Source organism: Megalops cyprinoides, chromosome 2 (assembly GCF_013368585.1).
Source record: "Megalops cyprinoides isolate fMegCyp1 chromosome 2, fMegCyp1.pri, whole genome shotgun sequence".
NCBI classification, from domain to species: Eukaryota; Metazoa; Chordata; class Actinopteri; order Elopiformes; family Megalopidae; genus Megalops; species Megalops cyprinoides.
This window is the reverse complement of record NC_050584.1, coordinates 41,935,009-41,957,499: the sequence shown is the minus strand read 5'-3', so window position 1 is coordinate 41,957,499 and position 22,491 is coordinate 41,935,009. Positions and strand designations below refer to the sequence as shown.

The following is a 22,491-nucleotide window of genomic DNA, read 5'->3' as shown; positions in this document are numbered from 1 at the left end:
AAGCAGGCAAATTGGGATCTGTAGGCATGATGCCGCTGAATAACCTTTTGTAATGAGGAGCTTTTTATGATCCTTGGCCATTTTAAATAAATAATAGCTAAATAAATAACATAAATGTCAAATATATGGTGCTAACACACACTGTTCTGATGTTATCTGAAAGAACACTCCTGAGGGATTATGGAAATATAGTCAGAGATAATAAAAATTTGATCTGCCGTAAGATGTGGAGCATTATGCAAGAACAAACATTACCTTTTTTTTTCAAAGCACTTTTCATTAAGAAGTCAGTAAAGACTGTATAGAGTCTGGAGACAATTGCACAAAACACTCAGACTGTATTTCTTTACAGATAAATACAACTGGACTTCAAATTGCTCCAACTATTTCTAAGCCTCTCTTAACCATATGATTTGAGTTCGTTTAAACTGTAGCTGAAGTGCAGAAGAAACTCTGCTTCATTTTGAAAACCATAGGTAGGCTGACCCATCCCTAGACATATTCAGAAGGCCCACGGAAACTCATTAAAGACTGTAAGCACATTTTTGAACTTAGGATCTCTAGTCCTATTGTATCCCATCAATCATCATCAGCTATTGCGTGAGTTGATGGTCTTTGCTAAGGTTGAGTTACTATCTGATAATATCAGACATGCTGATATTTTAAGATATCGCCGGTATGATTTTCATAATCATGATATCAAAAACTGCTTTAATTAACCTAAGTATGTGTATTCATTATTGTAAACAGTGGTGTACTATCAATGTTTGTACTAGTGGAGAAACAAAGCAATGCTAATGGTAAATATAATGTCCTTTTTATTTCTGTTGCATTATTCCGTGCTAACGAGACCGAAAGAAGCACACCTTCCTGACACTGCAGTCAACAGCTGTGGGAGTAAATGAAGTACATGTGAGCAAAAGGGGGAAATCAAATTACATCATAACTGCTTGCTGTTCTGTCATAACAGAGGGAGGTAGTGTTGGGCTGTTGTACCTGACATTTGATTAGATAACATATAGATATGTTATATATAGATGAATAATGTATAGATTGTATTCAGAGAGGATGAAAGTATGGATCTGGGAAACAAACCTTTGAAAAGTTTTATTTAAGAATAAAACTTTCAAAAGTCATTTTTGAGATTCATTATTTGTTTCTATATTAGACTAGTCTGGTTAGTCTAGACTCAATGTAAACAATATAACAATGTAGTCGAAGCAAAACGTTGTCACCTTACAGCAGCAGGTATAATAATATTGTCTAATACAATATTTACCCAGGATGGTATGACAATGGGAACATTTTGATATCATCCAATTATAGGCTGTTGAAGATAACCAGAAGTTATTTGTCATTGTGACTGTAAGTTTTCAAAATGTGTGGGACATGATGGTAGGGTAAAAGGTGGTATAGCTGGAGAGCCAGAATAAGATATTAGTATGTGTGTCTTGGTGAGCACACTTGTTATTATAAAGAATAAGACATCTGAGACTTAACCCGGAGACATATTCTACTGGAAAGAAATACTGCACAATATGTTAAGCAGACTGGAAAACAGATATTGCGTGGCATAGAAACTATGGAGTACAAATGTATTTTGGTGGTATGAATGTGTCCCCATTTCATTTCATACATATATATATATATATATAATGTGTTGAAAAGGCTTATATGCCATAGAAATAGTCAATTTCTCAGGGTTGAGAGCAATGGTGTACTTCATGAACTCTGAGAGGTGTCCATGTGTAACGATTCACGTCTAGCATGTAATTCCCCTGGGGAAATTTTATTACAAGGGCTCCGCTACTTCCTTCCAATCAAAAATCAAATGACAGAAAATGATGATGGTGCAGTCTCCACAGACGCAAGAAATAGCCTATTGCATTCAATAACGCCTTTCTGTAAAGTGATGCCGGTTTATAAGAGAACATCAATCGAATGGCTTCCCAGCGAAACGGCTTTAAAAGAATGTTCCGGGTGCCTCTTCTTTTCATCTTCGGTATTTCCATCCACGGATCTTCTCCATGGTGATAATTGTCCTGCATTCAGATCCCTGATTGGGAAAGGCTCTGAACACTGAAGCTCTGGTAACAGCTACGAAGCAGTGCATTAATTGGAAACGATCTTGAATAATACATGCTGACTAAAGCTAGATTTTCACCTAGTGTTAAACATTAACGCCCCAGGTTGAATTTGGTTCTGGGAGATATCTGTATTAATGAAGCCCTGAGGATGAGAAAGACCAACACTTATTGAATTATGACCAAAACAATTTTTCACACCACCCTGCCAGCCTCAGGTCTTTATTGTTCCATTTTTTTTGTCCTTTCTGACTTGCGGAAAATGTGAGTGCAGGCTAGGTGATGAAATGCTGCTCTTTGCTCCTTCACACTGGCAGAGAAATCTCAGGTAGTGACTCTAATTTTAAGTCACAATGCTGACAAGGAGACATCCCCAATACTGTGACCCCTGTCAAATCCACCTCCACCTCTCCTCTCTCAGCTCCTTCCCTTGAGAATGAACAGTGGCTTAGATTCAACCTACATTCCTCTACTACCAACCTCTGATACAGTGCTGTTTTAAGCCATATTCCCCCAGCCTCCCCTCCTGATCTGAGATAAATGAGCTGCATCTATCCATGCTAGCACTCTCCCAGAAAGCTGAGGTCTTATGACCCACTGCTTTGTCTGGAGCCTAAGTTTCATTGTCATTTTTTATTCTGCTTTCTTTCGATGTCAAGATTAATTTTATTCTAACTTGACAAGGAAAAATTAATTCAGAAGCTCCTGCCCTCATTTGAGACTCCTGTCAAGGTAATTCACAACACCCTCTCAGAATGGCCTAATGGGGTTTAAAGACAATGAAGCAATGGTAGCCAGACCAGTGCAGAAGCACCATGTCTTGCAGCCTCTGCTAGGACATTTAATGCATCCTGTCAAGTTAAATGAAGAACTTGTAACTCAACACAATTTATTTTAGAATAACTATGGCAAAAAGCGCACCCAGCTACAATCACAGGTGCAACACAACTTTGGAATTAAGGAAAATCTGCATACCTACAGAAGAGTTTTAGAAATATTTCACAAACCATCCTGCTACAATGACAATTCAATGACCTGTGAACAGCTCTTACCACCAGAAGAGCCGGTCTGAAGTGAAGAAGAAGAGTTGGTTGGTAGTCCATTGGGATTCACCAGGCTGGTTTTTGTAGCTGTGTTGCTTTTCCTCGGCTCCAAGACTACTTCCCTCTCCCGCTCTGAAAGCTCCTTGTCTGAGCCTGCTGGGCTACTGTCAGATGACCTGACTGAAGCCTCTTCTCTGAAGGGATCCATGATGGCATTGTTGGTGCTCTTGTTCCTGGCCTCCAGCTTCCCTCCTGCTGGATTTCCCCTCCCTGTCCCCACCGACTTCTGGATGTCCACCAAGCTCTTCTTTGTTGGGCTGGTGGGTGTTGCTTGAATGTCCACCTCAGAAGAGCCAGTCCAGTACCTCCAGGGCCTCATGATGGAGTTCACAAAGTTGGAGAATACGCTGTTGGTTTGGGCCTGTGGAGTCGGAGAGGGGACAGAGGACACTGGAGAAACAGAAGATCCTGACCGGGAGTCAGCTTCCTCATCCTCATCTGCCTCTTCCTCTTTAGCTGAGCCCCCATGGTTCTCCAGGCTCTCCAGAGCGGACAGGCCTGTTAGAGTGGAGATTTTTGGAGCGGTAGCCTCCTGGGGGTCACTGGGGACCGGATTCACCTGCTCACCCCAGCGTAAGGCAGTGTCTCCTGGCCTGAGGTGGATCACCACGTGCTCCTCTGAGATCTCTGATGACTGATTCCCAGCGATAGAGTTGATCCCTTCCTTCTCTAGGTCAACTAGGCCAGTCCAGGTGGAGGGCTGGGGGTCTGGCAGGGGCAAGGTGTCCTGGGAGACAGAGCCAGGATTCTGCCTTCCATCTGTGGCATTGAATGCAGAGTCCCTGGATTGAAGGAATCCCACAGCTTGTTTTACCTGATCTCCTGCCTTTTTCCCTGCAATGAACATAGTCATATATTACCATATATATGAAGGTAATTACCTTTTTTGTTTACTGCCCTTCCATGTATACACACTACCTTAAAATATTAATATCACCTTTGCGGTAAGCTGCAATTTATTCATCTATTCTGGTAAATATGATTTCTTTTTGTTTGCTTGTTTGTATTTTTGCTGAGATTAGATGAATATAAAACTGATCCATTATTTTCACATGCCTTGCAATGAATATATTTAAGTATAACATATAAAATATGTGGTAACTATTTTTGCATATTAAATAAAGTTCTTGCCAAATTTAATATGTGGCTAGAAATTACACTTCAAAGAATTACACGACTAATACTGTGCGAAACATTTTTATATGCAGCAAGGTTGCACATAGTGTTAGTGCAGATGTTTCAGAGACAAGAAATTTTACAAAATCCTAAGTGTTAATCCAAACATGTCATATACCGAACTAAACATGTAAATCACTTTTAGATTTTTTAGAATCACTTTTTTATGGCCTTGCCATGTTACCTCGGTAGCAGTAGGCGTCGAAAAGGGCAGTGGTGTCAGGGAAGCCGGTGCGATTGGGGTTGTGGTAGAGTGTGCGGACTCCAGGCTCATCCCCCCCACAGTTTCGTCGCGGTTGGTTGATGGGGTAGCGCACGCTGCCATCAGCCAGCCAGCCAGGGTCACAGCGATCCAGCCCTGCCTGCCAGGCCAGGTAGAGCTGCCCGACGGTGGCCAGCTGGCCACCCAGTGAGTGACAGTGGGTGGAGGCTGTGGCCAGACTCAGTTTCTCTGGCACTGTGGTGTGGAACACCTCACCTAGGGAGAGAGGTGTGTTCAAAGAGGGGGAGAGGAAGAGATTGTAAGGTGTGTGGCATGAGGGGATCAGAGATTGGGGGAAGTCAGAAATATAGAGAATGTACAGTTGATGTCATGGTGGATCAAGGAATATGTGAGCAGTCTTTTTTAAGCTCTTGTGACTGTGAATTACTTCAAAACCAAAGAATGCAATCTTAATAAGCATGAAAAATAAAGAAGTACAAGCAGAAGTATGAGCAGTTTGGAATCAAAATAGAACATAACCTGTGCTTCCACTATAATGAGACAGGCCTGGCACTGCAAACAAGAACTGGCCCAGATGCACATTGTTGAATTCTGTGTTAAATCTACTGGTGGCTTTCTGTGGAAATTCCCCTATACATGCCAACAATGTCACACTGCTCACCACAAATCTTGATCTACTTTCAATACTGTAAACAGACAGGAAGAAGGAGATGGAGTGTATGGCTCCTTATTCACGTTTTCAGGGTTCCACTGCAAGAGTTGCAGGGCTTTTGAGGCCCATTCATGACTGATTCCTAATTGCTGAAGCCTACCTTGCAGTTGCTGGGCAAAGCAGTAGACATCAAACAGCTCATCAGGGGCCCTATTGCCATAGTTCCTCACACCAGGTGAGTCCTCTTTGTCACCATAGCAACCAGGCCTTGGCGACTGGATTGGGTACCTGTGGAGAGGAGCCAAAGAAATCAGGACATTCCTCCAATCTCCAAGCTAAAAACAAAAAACAGTCTATATCCAGCTCCAACCATACAATTACTCCAGAGTTCATTGATTTAAATGCCTGTGAGGTGCAGTCTTCAGGCTGATTAAGAAATTATATACAGCACACCAGGGTGAATGAAGTGGAAAGGGAAGTTTCACATATCCTGCAGAATTCATCACTTACAGAGAAACCTGTCTTCATCAAACCTGGTTAATATAATAATAAAAATCCCCAAATCTCCCAGCTTCTGATATGTCTTTTTTCTGCAATGTAATTGCACTTTCCCTCACCGCTGACATGCAGCCAGGTTGCTCTGGATACAGTCCAATTAAAGGCATCCAAGGAGAGAGAGAGGCTGTTCTGAGCTGTACTTTGTCTAAGACACACTAGGGGGTGAAACTCCTTGTGTCCTCAGCACAGTTACTGAGCAGCGCAAAACTAAGACAAGTACACTTTGTGAGGCCAAGCCAATGTCCACATGTACAATGAAATGACATCAAACAGTCTTTTGGGCTTTGTTTAATACACAGGATTTGACTGAGACCATTGTTCATGTGAATGGATGATTGCATTGGATTCTGCATTTTTGGGTATTATTGGTTCATTGCTCAAGGCATTGCTATCCACACCTGTTAAATTTAATCTATGCATGTCAGTGAATATGGTAATTAAGTAGAGTAGAGTAAAGATTAATTTATTAAGTAATAATAAAAGATCCCGAAAAACACAATAAAAACAAAAGATTCTGAAGCAATGTTAATGCATTATTTTAAAGGTCAATCTTTAGAATAGCTTCCATGGTCTCATGAGGGTTTGACCAATGAAAATTAGACAAAGGTGTTCATTTCTTATGTGGGGTAACTGTCCAGCCCTTGAACTGATCCTCACCTGACTGTTTGGTCTGAAAGCCACCCAGCATCACAATTATCGTAGCCATCATTGAAAGTGGCTTGCAGTTGTGTAGGTGTGGCAATCACAGCTGAATTCTCCAGGCAAACCCGTTGGGCCTCCACAAAAGACAGGGCATAGCGGTCATGAGGTGCACGGTAGTGGAACACCACACCTAAGGAGAAGATGTGGCCAACAAACTCTGGTTAAACACAGACACTCACCACTCTGACAGTAGTGGTAAAAGAAAGAGTGGTAAAAATCCAACACCAATCTCTAAGCATTTTGATGTACAGAACTTCGGGAGTGTTTATCGAAGGAAAGAGAAAGATAACGTCCCATATTTTAAGACGAATGACACTATCACATCATTCAGCGCAGAAATATCACACAGTGAATTTAAAAACTCCTTTCACACCATAGTCAAATACCCGCAGATTTCCTGTATTTACTTTTATGGTGGCAGATATCACTTTTGTGTATATAAGGACATACCAACTAAATTACAGGATTTTTGTTACTGCTATTAACACATAAATTATATGTTTTGTAAAGGTTTCAGTATTAGAATGCTCCAAACCTTTAGTAAAGGTTTTAAACAAGAACAGACATATTTTGTGTACTACCTTAATATACTAACATACTTTTAACATCAATTACAACTGCACTCGATTTATAATTTTGTGATGTACTAATAGAGTTCACTCTGCTAACAAGAATCACATCCATTCTAGACAATTTCATTCTTTCAATTTTTTGACCCTTAGAGGCTCAGTTCCATACTGAGGGGTGAAAAAGGGTCTTTATGTTTCAACTAACATTTTTCTCTTAATAAGTTGAGAAATTAATTATTTGAATGTCACCGTGGTAATTGCTGGCACAAGCTATAATGACTTAATGGAGTCAATGTCATTGATTATATTAAAACATAAAATAATAGACTGAAGTTAATTATTTTGGAGTGATAATTGGTACTGTTCAGCCTGGCAGCTTTGACTTTGTTTTCATCATGTGATGCCTCTATAGTTCTTGATATTATCGAAGACAGTATTGACTATGGATTCCCGATTTCTCAGATGCATTTCTTTCGTTGCACAACTCAAGAAGGCAGTGGATTTCATCTGTAGACAGTGTCTTTCTTATTCCTATGATGATGACTGGCATTCAGGCACCCAGGTAAACTGCAAAATTTATTTTCTTAAAATATTATACCTGGTGGGTGCTTTGGTAATTACCGTGAGATAAGAGATACGTTGTATTCAAATTCTTGGATCTGTTGATTAATTATGAGCCGTTGCACTCCATTGAGTACAATATTACATGTTGTAAGTGAGCCAAAAATCATTATTATAAACATGCGATAAGCTTGATTCTTACAGGCTGTTCTTTAAGCAGCATTATTATAGGAATGATTCCGTTCCTGAACACTATATGTGGTTGGTTCTTACATCAGTGTTTCTTTTAAGCAGAGTACACTAAAATTCACTTTATATGAGCAGCATGTATATGAGCAGCTTTCATTTTTATGCAATGCTTGACCACAGTGTACCAATTTAACTCTATGCACTTCTTATGTGCTTGTGTGAGATGGGCTGCTGTGTGGAATGATTTTTAGCTGAGAGTTTGCAGAATTTGTAGCTATGGTAGCTGTGTGTTATTTTAATCACGTTTCTTTCTGCTGTTGATGTTCATATCTTACACGTGTCCGAGTGGTGAGGTGACATGAGAGGAAAACCACTGGCAACCCCCATAGCTACCCAGGCCATCGCTTCACCCTGGTTTGTTATTTATGCTGGATAAGTGCAGCTAATTTCCATAAACCTCACATTTACTAAATGTATGAAACGTTTACATATATGTGTGCAACACGTTTGAGTAATTAAACATGTAAGGAATTGTTTGTGTTACATGTTATTGTTAATTTATTGAAATATTTACATAAATGTTGAAACATTTATTAAATAATATATTTTTAAAAAATTTTAATATAAAATTTTATATAACAATATCATTGCTTAAATATTCACTGTTAAATAAAAATGTCTGAAATATATGTTTTGACAACAAATCTGAAATTTAACATTCATGCAAATTTACATTCTATATTTATCATAAATGTAAATTATAAATACAATTTTTTGGTTAAATATTACATAAAATTGACATGCATTGTGGAATATGTGGTTTCATGCTAGGAGAGAAAGTAGTGAAGATGAATGCTGTGTGGCAGAAGCACTGTAATGGAATAGTGCTGCTAGCCCATGTCCTCTGAACTGTGAACTGATGAGACTGCACCCCTCCGTGTAGAGGGGTAGGAGGTGTATTACTTTTGAAGTGTCCATCCAATACTTCTACCACCACACTACTTAAACCAAGCCAACCATAACCGGAACCATCCCTCATTCTCCCAGCAATATACACTTCTGCTCCGCAGGGAAAATGCCACATGAAAGTAAATAGACAGGAAAGCAGGAATACATTTCAAAATGATCCTTTTTATCTTTGGTGACTTCCTATAGAAGAGTGAGCGAGAGCCATTTGAGCCAACGGTTTATTTCAGAGGTCATGCTATGGGCTAGGCACAAGATAATGAGATCTCCTCACCATTCTGCACACAGTGCAAAAACATCATGTGCAGGTTAACCGGTGACCTTAAATTTTTCCCATGTGTGCCCTGTATTGGACTGGCATTTCATAGGTGTGATCTGCTTGGTTGGTTTGGCTACAGCGTACCGTATAGTTCAAAAGGATTACGTGATTGCTGAAAAACGAAGGAGTGACTCCCTGGTTGCATTTAATGCAGATGTGTGTATCTGCTATCTTTAGAAATGTCACCCATGTGTTTCACCGTTTAGCACATAATTTGATATATTCCTCCAAGGAGCTGTCAAATAGTATTGATACATGGGACCTAACTGGAGAGATTCATACAACTGACTACTGAATATTAGACAAAAAAATGGAAAAAAGAAAAAAAACTCATCTAAGAATGGAAAAATGCAAATGAATGCATCAGATTCCCCTTAATTAATATGATATTGACATTATCCACCAGTATCAATACTAGTTAATTAATATATTAGGGACTTGCAGAAATTGTATTGAGAGAAGTGCTGTCTGCAGTGAACCATGACTTTCAATTAAAACTAAGCCCCAGAGATCACTTATATGCGAATGGCTAATTTCTTTTTTTTTAATAGAAGGAGTTTTTATAGCATGTTAATCGATTCCCTATGCGAGGTGTAGAGTCTCTTAAGCAAAGATCAGGGGTCCCAATAGATGCAGTACATGGCTCTTTGGGAATAAGCGGTGTTATAATGATTCAAGAACACCACATATCTTTAGTCCTTAGGAAACTAATGTGTTCTCACTAGGGTCTCTAAATGTGATAGCTGGCATAGAAAAGGTGTTTCAATATTGAACTGACTTTAGCATAAAATTTTTCCTGTCACCAAAGGTTTCTGTTAACTTCCTCATAATCTAGGATTAAACAGCTTCCTCCTATTTTGAATGTTTCACATGAATTTTTTCCTACAGTATTTGTGTAATTATATGTATTTAAGGAAGCATAATTCACAAAACTGGCCAATACAGAATGCAAAATACAACACAGCTGTAGGGACAGAAGCAGAGGAATGGTGAAATATTTCAAAGCAAGTGTGTAAGTGTCCCCTTTTCCCTGCTGTCTGCTGTGCATTTCTTGTGCCGTCCGAGTGTGAATACTGTGCAGTCTGTGGGGCGACTCTCCTACCACAGACAGCATGCCAGGAAGGCTAAAAATGCACAGAGATGAACCCTTTGTTTGGAGTCATTGCCCTGGTTTAAATGTGTGTGTCAGGATGATATGCTAAATCAGGTAATATCTGGTCCCTCACGGTCCTTTTAGTGCACGCACTAAGGGTAGCTTTCACTTCGGTAATGATTAAAAACAGCAACTGACCTGGAACCCTCTGATGAGACTTATCCACATAATGACTGCAATATAGTAATTACTGTAATGTCTGAAATGTTATAATACCCCCGCAAGCCCCCGCAGCACTCAGGGGTGAAAATCACCCACCTCTGACACAGATCACAATTAAGAACTCTAACGCTGCAAACTGAAGATGACTTGTTTTTCATACCAGTAACCTCGATTCATTAATATGATATAGACACATTGATCAAAGGGTTCTAAATAATTGAATTATTCTGGATGTCACCTTTGGACATCAGTCGAGGTCTGGTAGATCTGAAAAAATACACGGAATTACTTGTGACATCATTAAATGCTGATGATGGATGACCCATACACCAAAGGCAATAGGTGCTCTCCACTCTGGACGTGCCTTGGCTCATGAGTGGAGGGGCCCAGTACCCACCTGTCACCTCCAGAGGCACTGTGTCCTGCTCGTCATTAATGCCCACCACCACCTCGCAGCGGTACATGCCCGAGTCGCTGGAGCGCAGGCCTGTCAGCGCCAGGGTGGCATTGTAGCGGTTGTCCTGGTAACCAGGCAGGGTGACGCGGCCCTGGAAGGCTTTTTTCACCTTCACCACGTTGTCCTTGGCCACGAGCACGGACTGCTCCCGCTGAACCCCGCCCGGGCCCCTCTGTCCCCAGATCTTGGTCCACTTGATGCGGGGGGGCTCGTGCGAGGGGCTGGGCCGCAGGGTGAAGATGCAGGGCAGGAAGGCCGTGCCCGCCAGCTGCTCCCGCATGACCTGGTGGGTCACCTTGCGCATGTTCACCAGAGTGTCTGCTCTGCTCACGCCTGCGTACAGAGGGAGGAACAAGGAAGAGTGAGGGAGTGTCACCAAAGCAGGTCTGCTGGCCTCTGTCAGCCATCACCTTCACTCCATCCAGCAATGCAGATACGGTCATTCAGTCTTTATCAGTCAGATCTGGCTAAATGGACAATTATGGGTCTATGAAATGTGATTATATCAAGGTCCTCTCTATAACCTATAATCAAGATAGTTATCACATTTTTGCAAGCAAGAAACAAATTCAAACTGTTTTCACCCATATCCACAAGATTATGTGTGCTGCTTTCAAATGCAGATATTCTGGCAGTTTGCTCCTCAGCTGAGGGATACCTAGAGATAACAAGTCCCTATGGACTTAACAGACTTATTTTGGCTCCTAAAAACATTCTATATTTCCTTTTAAAAGAATGTCAATCCAAAAAAAAAAAAAAAAAAAAACTCATGAGGTTATCTGAAATAAGTGTCAGGATGTCAGAATTTGCCTCCAGTACTTGCTCTTACTGGGGGAACTAACCCACTCTTGCAAAGAGTCAAAAGCAACCTCTATTATATATACTTTCAATCAGCACTTTGCACAGCATGAGGTTCGTGGTGGAATGGCACCTATTAATAAAAGCCCTGAGATTTATTAAAAATATCATCTGAGTGGAACCAGAGGAGAAAGTGTGCTGAAATAATCTTTTTTTTTCATACAGGAAGGATGAAATCTAATTTCAGGCTGATATGAATGACACAGCATGTAAGAGAAAACTGAAGGCACTGACATTCGGCAGAGGAGCAGGAAAATTAATTTATTGATTTATTTTCATTACGCTCGGTTTTGCCGCACACCTGCAGTCTGTCCCGTTTTTAATTTGTTTCATTTGATTTTGTGTAAAAGGGCCTTGTCGAGTGCTGTAGCAGGAACTCGTCGCTCCAAGTGCTTGACTCATTCTCCTCGATAATGAACTCAGCAGGGCTGGAGGAGCGACACCTCCTGATATGCCATGGCGCCCCCTTTGAACCTGCATTCACATAGATGTAAAAAACACAGAGCCTATATCTTTTAATGCTGTGCTGCGCCTGAAATTTTTTGCTTTGGCTCTGGCTCCAAAATTCAATTCCATCTCGTGCCCTCATGGCCCTGGTCACCTCATTTCTGATTCCCATCGAAGCAGCCCTAATACCCTGCTGAGAAGGCCAGCGCGCCTGCCTGTACTCAGCCACTTCCTGAGATCATACACGCCCACACGTAGGGACAAGGACTAATCCAAACATCCTAACCATCAATTGCTATTCATGCCCCAAATACACAGACTATCAGTCGAGGTGCTATTGTACATGTACTCCCATTCCAACCTTTCATTTCATATTTAGTTCCTGAAGGGCTCTTGAATGCATATAGACTGTGTGGCACTGAATACCTTTCAGAGCTCACCTCAGTAGACATATCCGGCAGTGCTTACCACGAGAGAGGCTCTTTACTCAGAGATTAACACCAACACAAGGCAGTCATAGATTAAGAGTATTTAGCGCTAAATCCTGAGTTTGTCATCATTGAAATATTTGACTCCTTTGCCTGGCTTATCTGTTTTCATGTTAGCAACATTTATGCCGTTTTACATAAATTGTACTGCGCAAGACACAACACTCCTGGCATGCTCAAGGGTTGTGATCTGTGATGTTCACTGCCATTGGAACGGTATCTAAGGTAGTCAACTTCTACATTGCACTTCAGTGGCAAATGATGCATCACTCTCTGTCTACGTCATCATGTGTAACAGTAAATAATTGGTGTGGAACTGCCTTGTTTGTGGAATTTTAAACCATATGCCATAAAATCTTACTGATTCACAGATAAACTTGAATGCAATGGGGCTAAGAACCCTGGCCCCTGAGATTCACATTTCAAAGCAACGCCATGCAGATCACTTATTTGAGCGGCAAGGGAATGTGGAGCTGTCATTCTGCAACATAGTGAGCTTTCATGAAAGCACAGTGTTAAAATGCCCTTTATAATATATTACCTTGAAAAGTCTTTATTCTACATGTAATATAGGCTACCCCCTAATCCAGAACAGCCTAGTCCTGTTTAGGCATAGTAAAAAAGGGAAATGCTGAGGTGAATTTGAGCTTAGATTGAGGATTGGGCAAACTCTGCAGGTAAATAAGCAGGTGCACTTTAAAGAGATGCAGTTCACTGACTGGAGCCATATAAATGGAAATGAAACCCGGGGACTTGAGACAATAAGCATCCAACACCCTCTGCACAGAGACAAAGCCCAGACGCAGGGAGATGCGCTCATGCCCTTCAAACAGCTCATGTGGAGAAGGGAAGTGTGTGTGTTCTCAGGCTTCAGTGGAGTGAATCAGTAGCCTGGGGGGCTTGCAGGGCTGAGGAGCACAGCTCCACCAGGCGCACACACACTTCCACCCCACCTCGCAGCCCTTTAATCTCCGCTCCTCAGCTCACCTGCTGTACAGTGCCACATCTGATCATCTTACAATCATGTTCGCCGCACATGCCAACATACGACCATTACACTGTAATACCTATTTGTTGGCGGGGATGTCTGTATCTCCGAAAGCAATCTGCCATCTCTTTAATATGTTCCGATTTATGTCTGAATAAGGAGTGTTTCCAATAGTTCTTTAATTGTGCAATAATGAATCTTGGCAGCCTTATTTGCCCACGCTCGCCACGGCAGACATGGGCAAATAACATCTCAGTAATCCTTAATGCTTTTAGTTGTGTTTATACTCTCATACCACACATACAAATATTCACTGAATTAAGCAGCGGCTGCTGAATTTCTCCCCTTGTCAACTTTCCAAACAAAAAATTTTTTTCTTCCTACCAGACCCCTATTGTGTTTCATTCCACCTCTATCCAATTTGCTACACTAAATAAAAAGAAATCAATTCCTGATACTTTTTATAAAAAAACAAATTATGATTTAAAGGGAACCAGGGAAAAATTGCTTTATTCCCACATGGTTAAATAATGAATCTAAGCCGCATGGCCCCATCACAGTAGAAATAGCAAATCTGCATTTAGATGGAAATGTTTTTACAAGCATAACCCTCCAGAGACCCTTCTTTGTTTGAAAATCTGCCTGCTTTTTATCTTTTTTTTTCCGAAATGAGACGCAATCAGAAACGGTCTAACCTATGGGAGGAGAGACAAATAGAATGAAAAATCCTTCCAGGGCAAGACTGAGGCAAGCAGAGAGAGAAAGAAAGAGATGGAGGCTGTTCTTCTTTTTATTTGAGACTCAAGGACTATTCTGTTTTAAATCTCTGGCCAGCTTTTGTTGCATTTACCAACCATTTATTTCAACAGTTACAAATCGTTCAGTACTAGCTAGTGTACTCCTACCTTGTGTAGCAATGCAAAAGGAACTAAAGAAGTGGTCATATTCAATTACCATGACAAAAAGCACATGCAGAAACATTTTTCTTCTCTGTTCTCTCTCCACTATCCACACTTATAATGGGTTTATTATTGATAGTCATGCTACTGTCTTCTGTTACCTGCTAGTCAGAGACTAATCTGACCAATTCCCCTCCTCTTGATGCTGAAATAGCCAATTTCTTTGTTCGGTGCACAATTAGAAAACATACATTAAGAATTCCCTCAGAATCACATTGGATCATTTAGGCCATACATTTCCATTCAGGGCACCATAATGCATAGAACCAAAATAGAACTTTGACCAATTTTGTCATTTTGTATTTATGGTTAAAACCACCCCCAGCCCCACGGGCCTGTATCTGTTGTTTCCACAAGGAAGAACAATGGGCAGCTATTTCAGCGCAAAGCATCAGGGAGAACAAAGAGCGGAGACTGAGAGTGCTGTGTCTGTAACCTGCAGACAGAAACGCCCCCCAATCATCCCTAACAATAACCATGGCAACAGAAGCATGCTAACTGGGGAGTGGGGCAGATATGGGAGTAAAAAAAAAAACATTTCTCTGACAAAACAATCATGAAGCCACCTCCACCTGGCTGCTGCTGGAGTTTGTACCAAACTGAGATTTTCAAAGCAGTTTTAATTTATAGGCCTCCCCACAGACACCTAACACTCAGACTTAAGTGCCAGGTCCTCTAAAGCAAGGCATTCCTCATCTCCACCACTCCGCATTCAGTCATGACAGCTGCAATCACCCTGCAGGGCTGCTAATAACCCCCCTGGCCAGAGATAATAAAGGGACTGTTTTCTCTTTCAAACACACAATACCAAGAATGTACAGCATTTTATATCAACCACAGGGCCACGTGTTTGGGACCAGACGAGGCAGGTGATTCAGGTGAATTGTATCGAGAAAAGGATAACTTGCACACTCCAGAGTATTCGATCATTTCCCCGACACCGCTCCAATTCTGAACTGCCCGCTCTCCTCGGAGTGATTTGTTCTCTCTCAGGCAGACAGAGGTGCAAATCAGACACTAGATTAAAGACAAACAGAGGTGTTGGCGCGGGAGCAGACGCATTCGGGGCTTTGTAATGGCATTCCCATGGTGTTGGCCTCTTGCGCAAAGCCCTCTCTCTGGGATCTCTCCTGCATCTCCATCCCCTCCTCCGGGGCCGTGAATATGAATTGCACCCTGGGCTGCGTGCTCGTCCCGCCGTGTTTTCAATGCACTCAGAGCCTGCCGGCATGACTAATTCCTGCACCCCGTCTTATAATGACACATTTATCTCGTGTGGCGCAGGGCTGCCGCCCCTCATCGGACCATCAAACAGACGGCTTTGCCATCCCCGAGCTGCGCCAGCCTCCATCATCTATTTCCATATTTATTCACCTGAGCTTGGAGAAAGTTGTATTTGCAAAAAAGCATCTTTAATAACAAGCAGAAGCCGAGTGCAGCGATTTGCACAACAGGCACTGGAAAGGTCCTCTGAGCATTCAGAGGCCCTCTTGTGTGCATTTAATTTCTTGCTGATGTGTGCTGAGTGAGTGAACTCCCCTGTCCTGTGGAGTGAGCAGGCTGTACGTGCAGTCTGTTAAAGGCTCATTTACTGCAAAGACATGCCCTGCCATTGGTTCACTGTGATCCCACCTTGATTCCCAGGGCTCCCATAGTGCACTGATGATCAACTGCATTCCTAAAAGGCCTGAGCAATTCTATGCAGATGGTACCACACATACCAGGGACACGAACACCAGTGTGGGACCCACAAGGATCTCCTTGAAGGCTTCTAGCCCTCCTGTAATTTGTTCTTAGCTTGGGCAAAGTAATGTACCTGTTAGGATTTTCATTACTTCATCACTTACAAATCGTCACGAGTTCAGCAGTCAATGAGATTAATGAAAGAAGTTGAGTAAATAATGAAAAAAGTAACCTTTGCTTAAGGAGAAAAGGCGAAGCGGGAGTGCTGAATTCAAGCCGGCTCCAGGGCCTGCACTGAGCAGATAAGAAGCAGGGCTGTGTCAGTGTCATTGTCACTGAAGGGGAAGCCTTACTTCCAGGCTATTCTCTTTGGGAAGGAGAGGTGCAGCAGCTAACCTGGCACACAGTCTGGGAATGTTTTCCTCAGCTCCTCCTGAGCCCAGACTCTCAAACATCCCTCATGTAAGGGTGAAATTAAAAACCAATTTCGTCCGTGTGGGCTTAATATCATGTCCTTCTTATGCATGCGGTACATGAATGAACGTGTGTACTGTATTATACTGAAGGGATACAGTTTATCTGGATCCACATTAAAGTCCACAAGTCTGTCCTCAAATGTGCTTATGCACAAATAGGGCATAGAGGGGATTGGACCGAACATCAACAGCCAACCAACAACGAGAACAACAACAGCAAGGCTTTTGCTGCTAATTAATGCAAGGTTGTTGCAGGCATCAGATTGAATATTAACAAGTGTTGAAGTGCTGATGTGAATAACTGAGGTACTGATAGATAAATTAATGTCTCTCAGATGTGCCCTATAGCTTCATCTCAGAGTCATGTCGCATGAAGGAGGAAGAACTGAGCTGGGAAATGGCTCATCATCCACACTCCTGAAAATTTCTGCTAAAGTAATTATCAATGGACTGAAAAAAACATGCAAAGCAGCAAGGCCTGCCAACCAGAACTGTACCAGTTTAGTGTATGTCCATAAACAGAGCAGGGCTGCTTGGCAGGCCTGGCGGTGAGGGCCTAGGGAATAGCAGGGAGTCCAATTACTGCGGGCTGCATTCATATGGGGCACCAGGGTGCAGTTATTCCAGTATTGCAGCTGGGCAGCTGTTCAAAACACCCCTCAGTGAGATACCGTCATGAGATGAGGCATCAAAGAAAGCATGGACGCTTAACAATTTTCGCCTCAGGTTAGCCAGCTCATCTTCTAAGCTTTGTTTCTGCATTTGCTGTTGGCAAGTCTCTGTCTGTCTCAAGCAAAATGCAAAGAAGAAAAGATCTAGCTTAACCACCAGTTCAAAATCTTTCCCGGTGAGTAACTTACCATGGCCCAGTGAGTGGAGCAGAAGGACAGCAAGAAGAGCCGGCAGTCCAGACACAAGGCCTACACTCAGCATCCTGGACCTGTGAAGAAAGGGAGAGTGAATATGGAAAGTCAAGGTCCCCATTCTGACCCCTTAAAGACCCAGAGAACAGCTTTCTAATAAATAACAATCTAACTTAATAAAAAAGCATACTTTTCTTTATCTGAAAAATCTACCAAGGTTATTTATACTGCCATTGCCATGACCTTTCATAAACATCTGATATTGGAGGAGACATCTTACCATTTCGGTACTATGACTATGATGATACCATTGATTGCTTGCCATGGAAAAAAGTTCTATCTTTTCAGGCATGCAGTATTTTTAAATTCCTCTAATTGCAGAGAGGATGCAACACACTAAAGCAAGCAAACAGTGCACAATGACAAAAATACTACCACAGAGAGTAGAGTCCCTGTTCCCTGGACAATCATTGCACACAACAGGCTAGACTTAAAGTCTATATTATAAAAAAAAACCCCCAGGGCTATGCTTACTCAAAATCACTGCAAGAAGAAAGGATAAACATGCACTAATGAGTGTTTTTAAAAATGCAAAAAGGAACAATTTTGCTTGGCTTTTTCACTGAAATGACATGTCCCAGATTAAACTCTGCAATATGCACCACCTACAATACTAGCATTGTTAGATCTGCTTACTCTGAGCTGGGTGAAAGATTCATCAAGATCAGCAGTTTCTCTCCACGTGTGTGTGTGTGTGTGTGTGTGTGTGTGTGTGAGTGTGTGTGTGTGTGTGTGTGTGGAGAGAGAGAGAGAGAGAGAGAGAGACAGAGAGAGAGAGAGGGAGAGAGAGAGAGAATGTGAGAGGGACAGAAACAGACATTTGAGAAGGAAAGAAAAATACAATAACATAAGGAAAATTAAAAGAAAATAAAAACAAGCTTTCAAAATCTATCAAGATTTAGAATATAGTGCAACCATAAATGCTTAGTAAAGCATTAATAAGTGTATTATATCTTATAAAAAAAATACATTGTTGATTTTTAGATTAACATTAATATTATTAAAAGAGCCTGTTAACTCTTTTAATAATCAAGACAGATTTCAATCAAGTGCCTTCAAAAATGAGGCGTTTGTTTAAATCTCGCAGCTATGAGTAGTTTACCATATGGATTATAGTGTTGTTTGTCAAGAATGTCTCTTTTCTCAATCATTATCCTCTAGACAAGAGCAGTCAGCTAATACACACACACACGCACACACACACACACACACAACAATGTTTATTAAAAGGATTACAAACAGAGCTAGATGCTACAGTAGATCAAAACAAATGACTAGCTATTGAACGTCCTTGAATATGCCATTCACAAGTCCAACTTAACTGCAATAAGTAAGTGAGAAACACAACTAGGAAGCTACACAAATTTTGCATAAAAAATGCATTATCATTTCTATTTCAGCAGCACAACTTGTGTATTTCTAACAATTCTGTGCTGCAGCAATGCTGTAGACTGGATCTGGGTTATGGGTTTGTTTACTGTGATGGTATTCCCAAATACAAGCACTACAGGCCAATACAAAGGTGTTGTGGTGACAAAATTTGGGTATGTCATCCATATGCATGTTGAAATTCAAATGTCAATAGTCAGTACATTTGATAAAGGGATAGAGATCGCTGGGCATTCCATGATGTCACTACCAATAGTCGGGTTAAACAAGAGACCAGCATTTGCACAAGGTCATACAAGGTTACAACATTCACTGTTGCTAAGATGTATATTCCTACCAAAATAATACACATCATTATAATGGTGTATATTTATCAGTCGGCCAAGGCTGGCCTCGTACTTAATAACATGTTGACTGAAACATCAACAGCCATTTCTAGTGATACATAATGCAGTTATTAGTGATTCATTAAGCACTTCTTAAACACCCATATTTGGTTTAATTGCACAATGGACAGATAACACCACTGGCTGACCAAAGAAGCAAAGCATAGCCTGAGGGATTGAGCATGAGTTAAAAAATTCTTCAAACAAAAATACACCACATGTCCCTATACAAATTTAAGACAACATTAATTAATGTTACAACGATCAACATTGCCAGTATTATTTAACAGCCTTTTGTTACCACTGTGATTGCCATTGTTATTATTATTGGTACCTCTATTAATGAATTATCATTGTTATTGTGTTATTATTGTAAGGGGAAGAGAGGAAAAGGGGAACAGAGAGGAAAAAACAAAGGTCACTGTTCAGTGAGACCTGGTCATATCTGCTCAGAAGATGCCTTCTGTCTGGTGGACACAGAATATCTGTATAAATAATAGATGCAGTGGTGTTTGAGACTCTGCAGCCCTGGGCGAAATGTGAGACCAGCTCAGCAGGATTGGACACAGATAGCCAGTGTCCATTACAGCATTACCACACACTCAGACTGACTCAAAGGCAAAAGGACAGACGCTTGCAGAAGCACTCTCCTCTATGAGCAGAGGACAGTGGCCAATTCTCCAAAACGCCAAAGGTATTCCTGTCACAAATTTACAGCGTGGTCACTTATTGATCATTATCCTACAGACAAGAGCAGTTATACCCAAATCTCAGTGCAGAGGGGTTCAATTGAGAAGGTGAGAGTACATTTTCAAATAGGAATGATGACAGGTCATTGAAAAATGTTTGGCCTTTGTTTGGTTGACTAACTAGTTCAGCAATTTTATTTTATCTATTTGGTGCTGCAGTGGTTTGACATAGCAAAGGCATGATTCAGTTACAGTGCAATACCACTCCCATAGATCCATCGGATCTATTCCATACGGCTCCTGTAGATCCATATTTTCTTCCCCATGTTTCACTATTAAAGGCTTTGCATTCAGGGGTTCTGTGTTCCCTAATGTCACTCTGCAGATTCTTCCAACTCGCCACTATCTTTGTCCTTTACTGGCGATCTCTCACACTTGCTCTTTCTTCATCTGCCTGAGAGAAGCAGAACTGTTATTCTTTTTTCAAACGACCTCTCTGCCGCCAGCCAGTAACCCCCATCAGGTCTCCAATCACAGCGTGAGGACTCAGGAGTCTATCTCTTAATTGTATCTCAGAGTTGGAGCCATACTGCTTTCACCCGCCTCTACAAGCAAGGGAAAACCGCTGAGCTGAGACCGACTCTCTCCTTCTCTCTCTCTCTCTCTCACACACACACACACACACACACACACACACATGCACAAGGGCACACACATGCTGATAATGAACTCTCCTCTCACTAGGTGTGGAATTCATGAAGGTCCCAGGATTCCTGATTATTACCAACCCCCACACTTTAAGATACTCCATGTTGCCCTTTCAATGTAACACTGCACTCACCACAGCAGCCCCCAGCACGTGATGTCACTAAGCATTACCAAACAGCCCCATTACTCCCTCCCTCATCCTGTCACGGACCCCTCCCCCACACCTTTTGTCACTGCCATTTACAACACCTTGCCATGATCACTATACAACACAAGCCAGACAGGGCCAGATCCACCAAGCTACAGCAATACAAGTCACACAAAGAGGTGGGGTGCTGTGGGATAAAAGACAAAGGGAAAAAAAAGATTATGTCAGTAACAGAACTACAGACTACACTTCGTTCATATCCTCCATGTTAGAAACAGGGATTATCCTGTTCACCCCAGGCCTGACGTCTTAGCCCGCGATTGTGTTTTGCATGGTGCATTCTCAGGGCGAACTCGGGCTCCTTTGAGTTCATTTCCCCTGGGTAGCTCCTCTTTGTTTCCATGCATCATGAAAAAAAAAATGCAACGTTGTGCTGCGAACAGCAAACTCACGCAACCTGACTGAGAAAACTGCAGTGATTATAAACTGAAGGAGATGCCTGCAAACATTTCTGTGGGCAAAACTGAGGCGTTGTGTAGTCAATACTTATGAATCATTGACCCTGCGTTTTGCGAAATGTGCGTTTCAGACCAGCATTAGCCGTAAGGAAAAGGCTGAGTTTTATCCATTTATTCCACTTTTCACAAATGGCAAGAAGTCATTGCAGAGAAGAACAATTTGAATTTTAATTAGCCTGTGTGGTGGTGTGTGTATCAGAGCTTGGGTGGCAGAGTTAAAGATGTTCTGTTGCTGTGAAGCACTTCATGACCTGAAGACGTGTCCTTTTTTTCTCTACCAATCAGACTGCGTCACCACAGTCTGCAATATGGGTGCAAACACAGCACTGGGGAGCTTTAATTTTACCATCTCAAGCTGCTCAGACAGGCAAGGGAAGCCAAGCCATCTTAAAAAATATATTTAAAAGATTTTTTAATCAATATTCCACCTTTTTTTCTTGTTAGATAATTAAAAATGCATGAATATAAACAGCACTGCATGTGCTTTGGGCTGTTAATTTGACTTGAATTATATGGTGACTACTATATGGTAACTATTGAACACCTTAAAACCCCTCTTGTCCAGGTCAAGTCGGCCCATGGAAGCCAGGCTTCTTTTGCATTTAAGCTTAGGCCAGTGAGACGATTTTTCTGGTTCTGATGGGACAATAACAGCATTATGACAAGAATGTACCCCCGTCTGGTAGTCCAGCTTCCCATTGAAATCTGTGAGAAAAAATGGACTTCAATTGAAGTCAATGAGGTGCTTTGTCCGGCTCTGATTTGATGATAACAACATTATGACAAGAATTTAGCCCTGCCGCAGAAGACTGCCTTCATGTGTATTTGTACAGAGCTCGTCCTGCAGGGGTATTAATACAGGACCTTATTTTTACCAGTGGATCGTAGCCCAAGTTCAGACACCTTAAAGACAATCAATCATGTTTTTCACCGAAAACTACCTCCATTACTACAAGG

The 22,491-nt window shown here is 41.6% G+C and overlaps 1 protein-coding gene across 1 annotated transcript in view; it reads right to left on the bottom strand.

Moving 5' to 3' along the window:
- Positions 1 to 22,491, bottom strand: part of ncanb (neurocan b) — an 84,896-nt gene that overhangs the window by 40,068 nt on the left and 22,337 nt on the right. The window contains exons 2-7 of the mRNA XM_036522084.1: positions 17,634 to 17,713; positions 10,815 to 11,207; positions 6,454 to 6,628; positions 5,399 to 5,526; positions 4,548 to 4,841; positions 3,137 to 4,021 (exon numbers count right to left, since the gene is read on the bottom strand). Coding sequence (XP_036377977.1) covers positions 3,137 to 4,021; positions 4,548 to 4,841; positions 5,399 to 5,526; positions 6,454 to 6,628; positions 10,815 to 11,207; positions 17,634 to 17,706 — 1,948 coding nt within the window. The 5' untranslated portion in view covers positions 17,707 to 17,713. The remainder of the gene's footprint in view (positions 1 to 3,136; positions 4,022 to 4,547; positions 4,842 to 5,398; positions 5,527 to 6,453; positions 6,629 to 10,814; positions 11,208 to 17,633; positions 17,714 to 22,491) is intronic.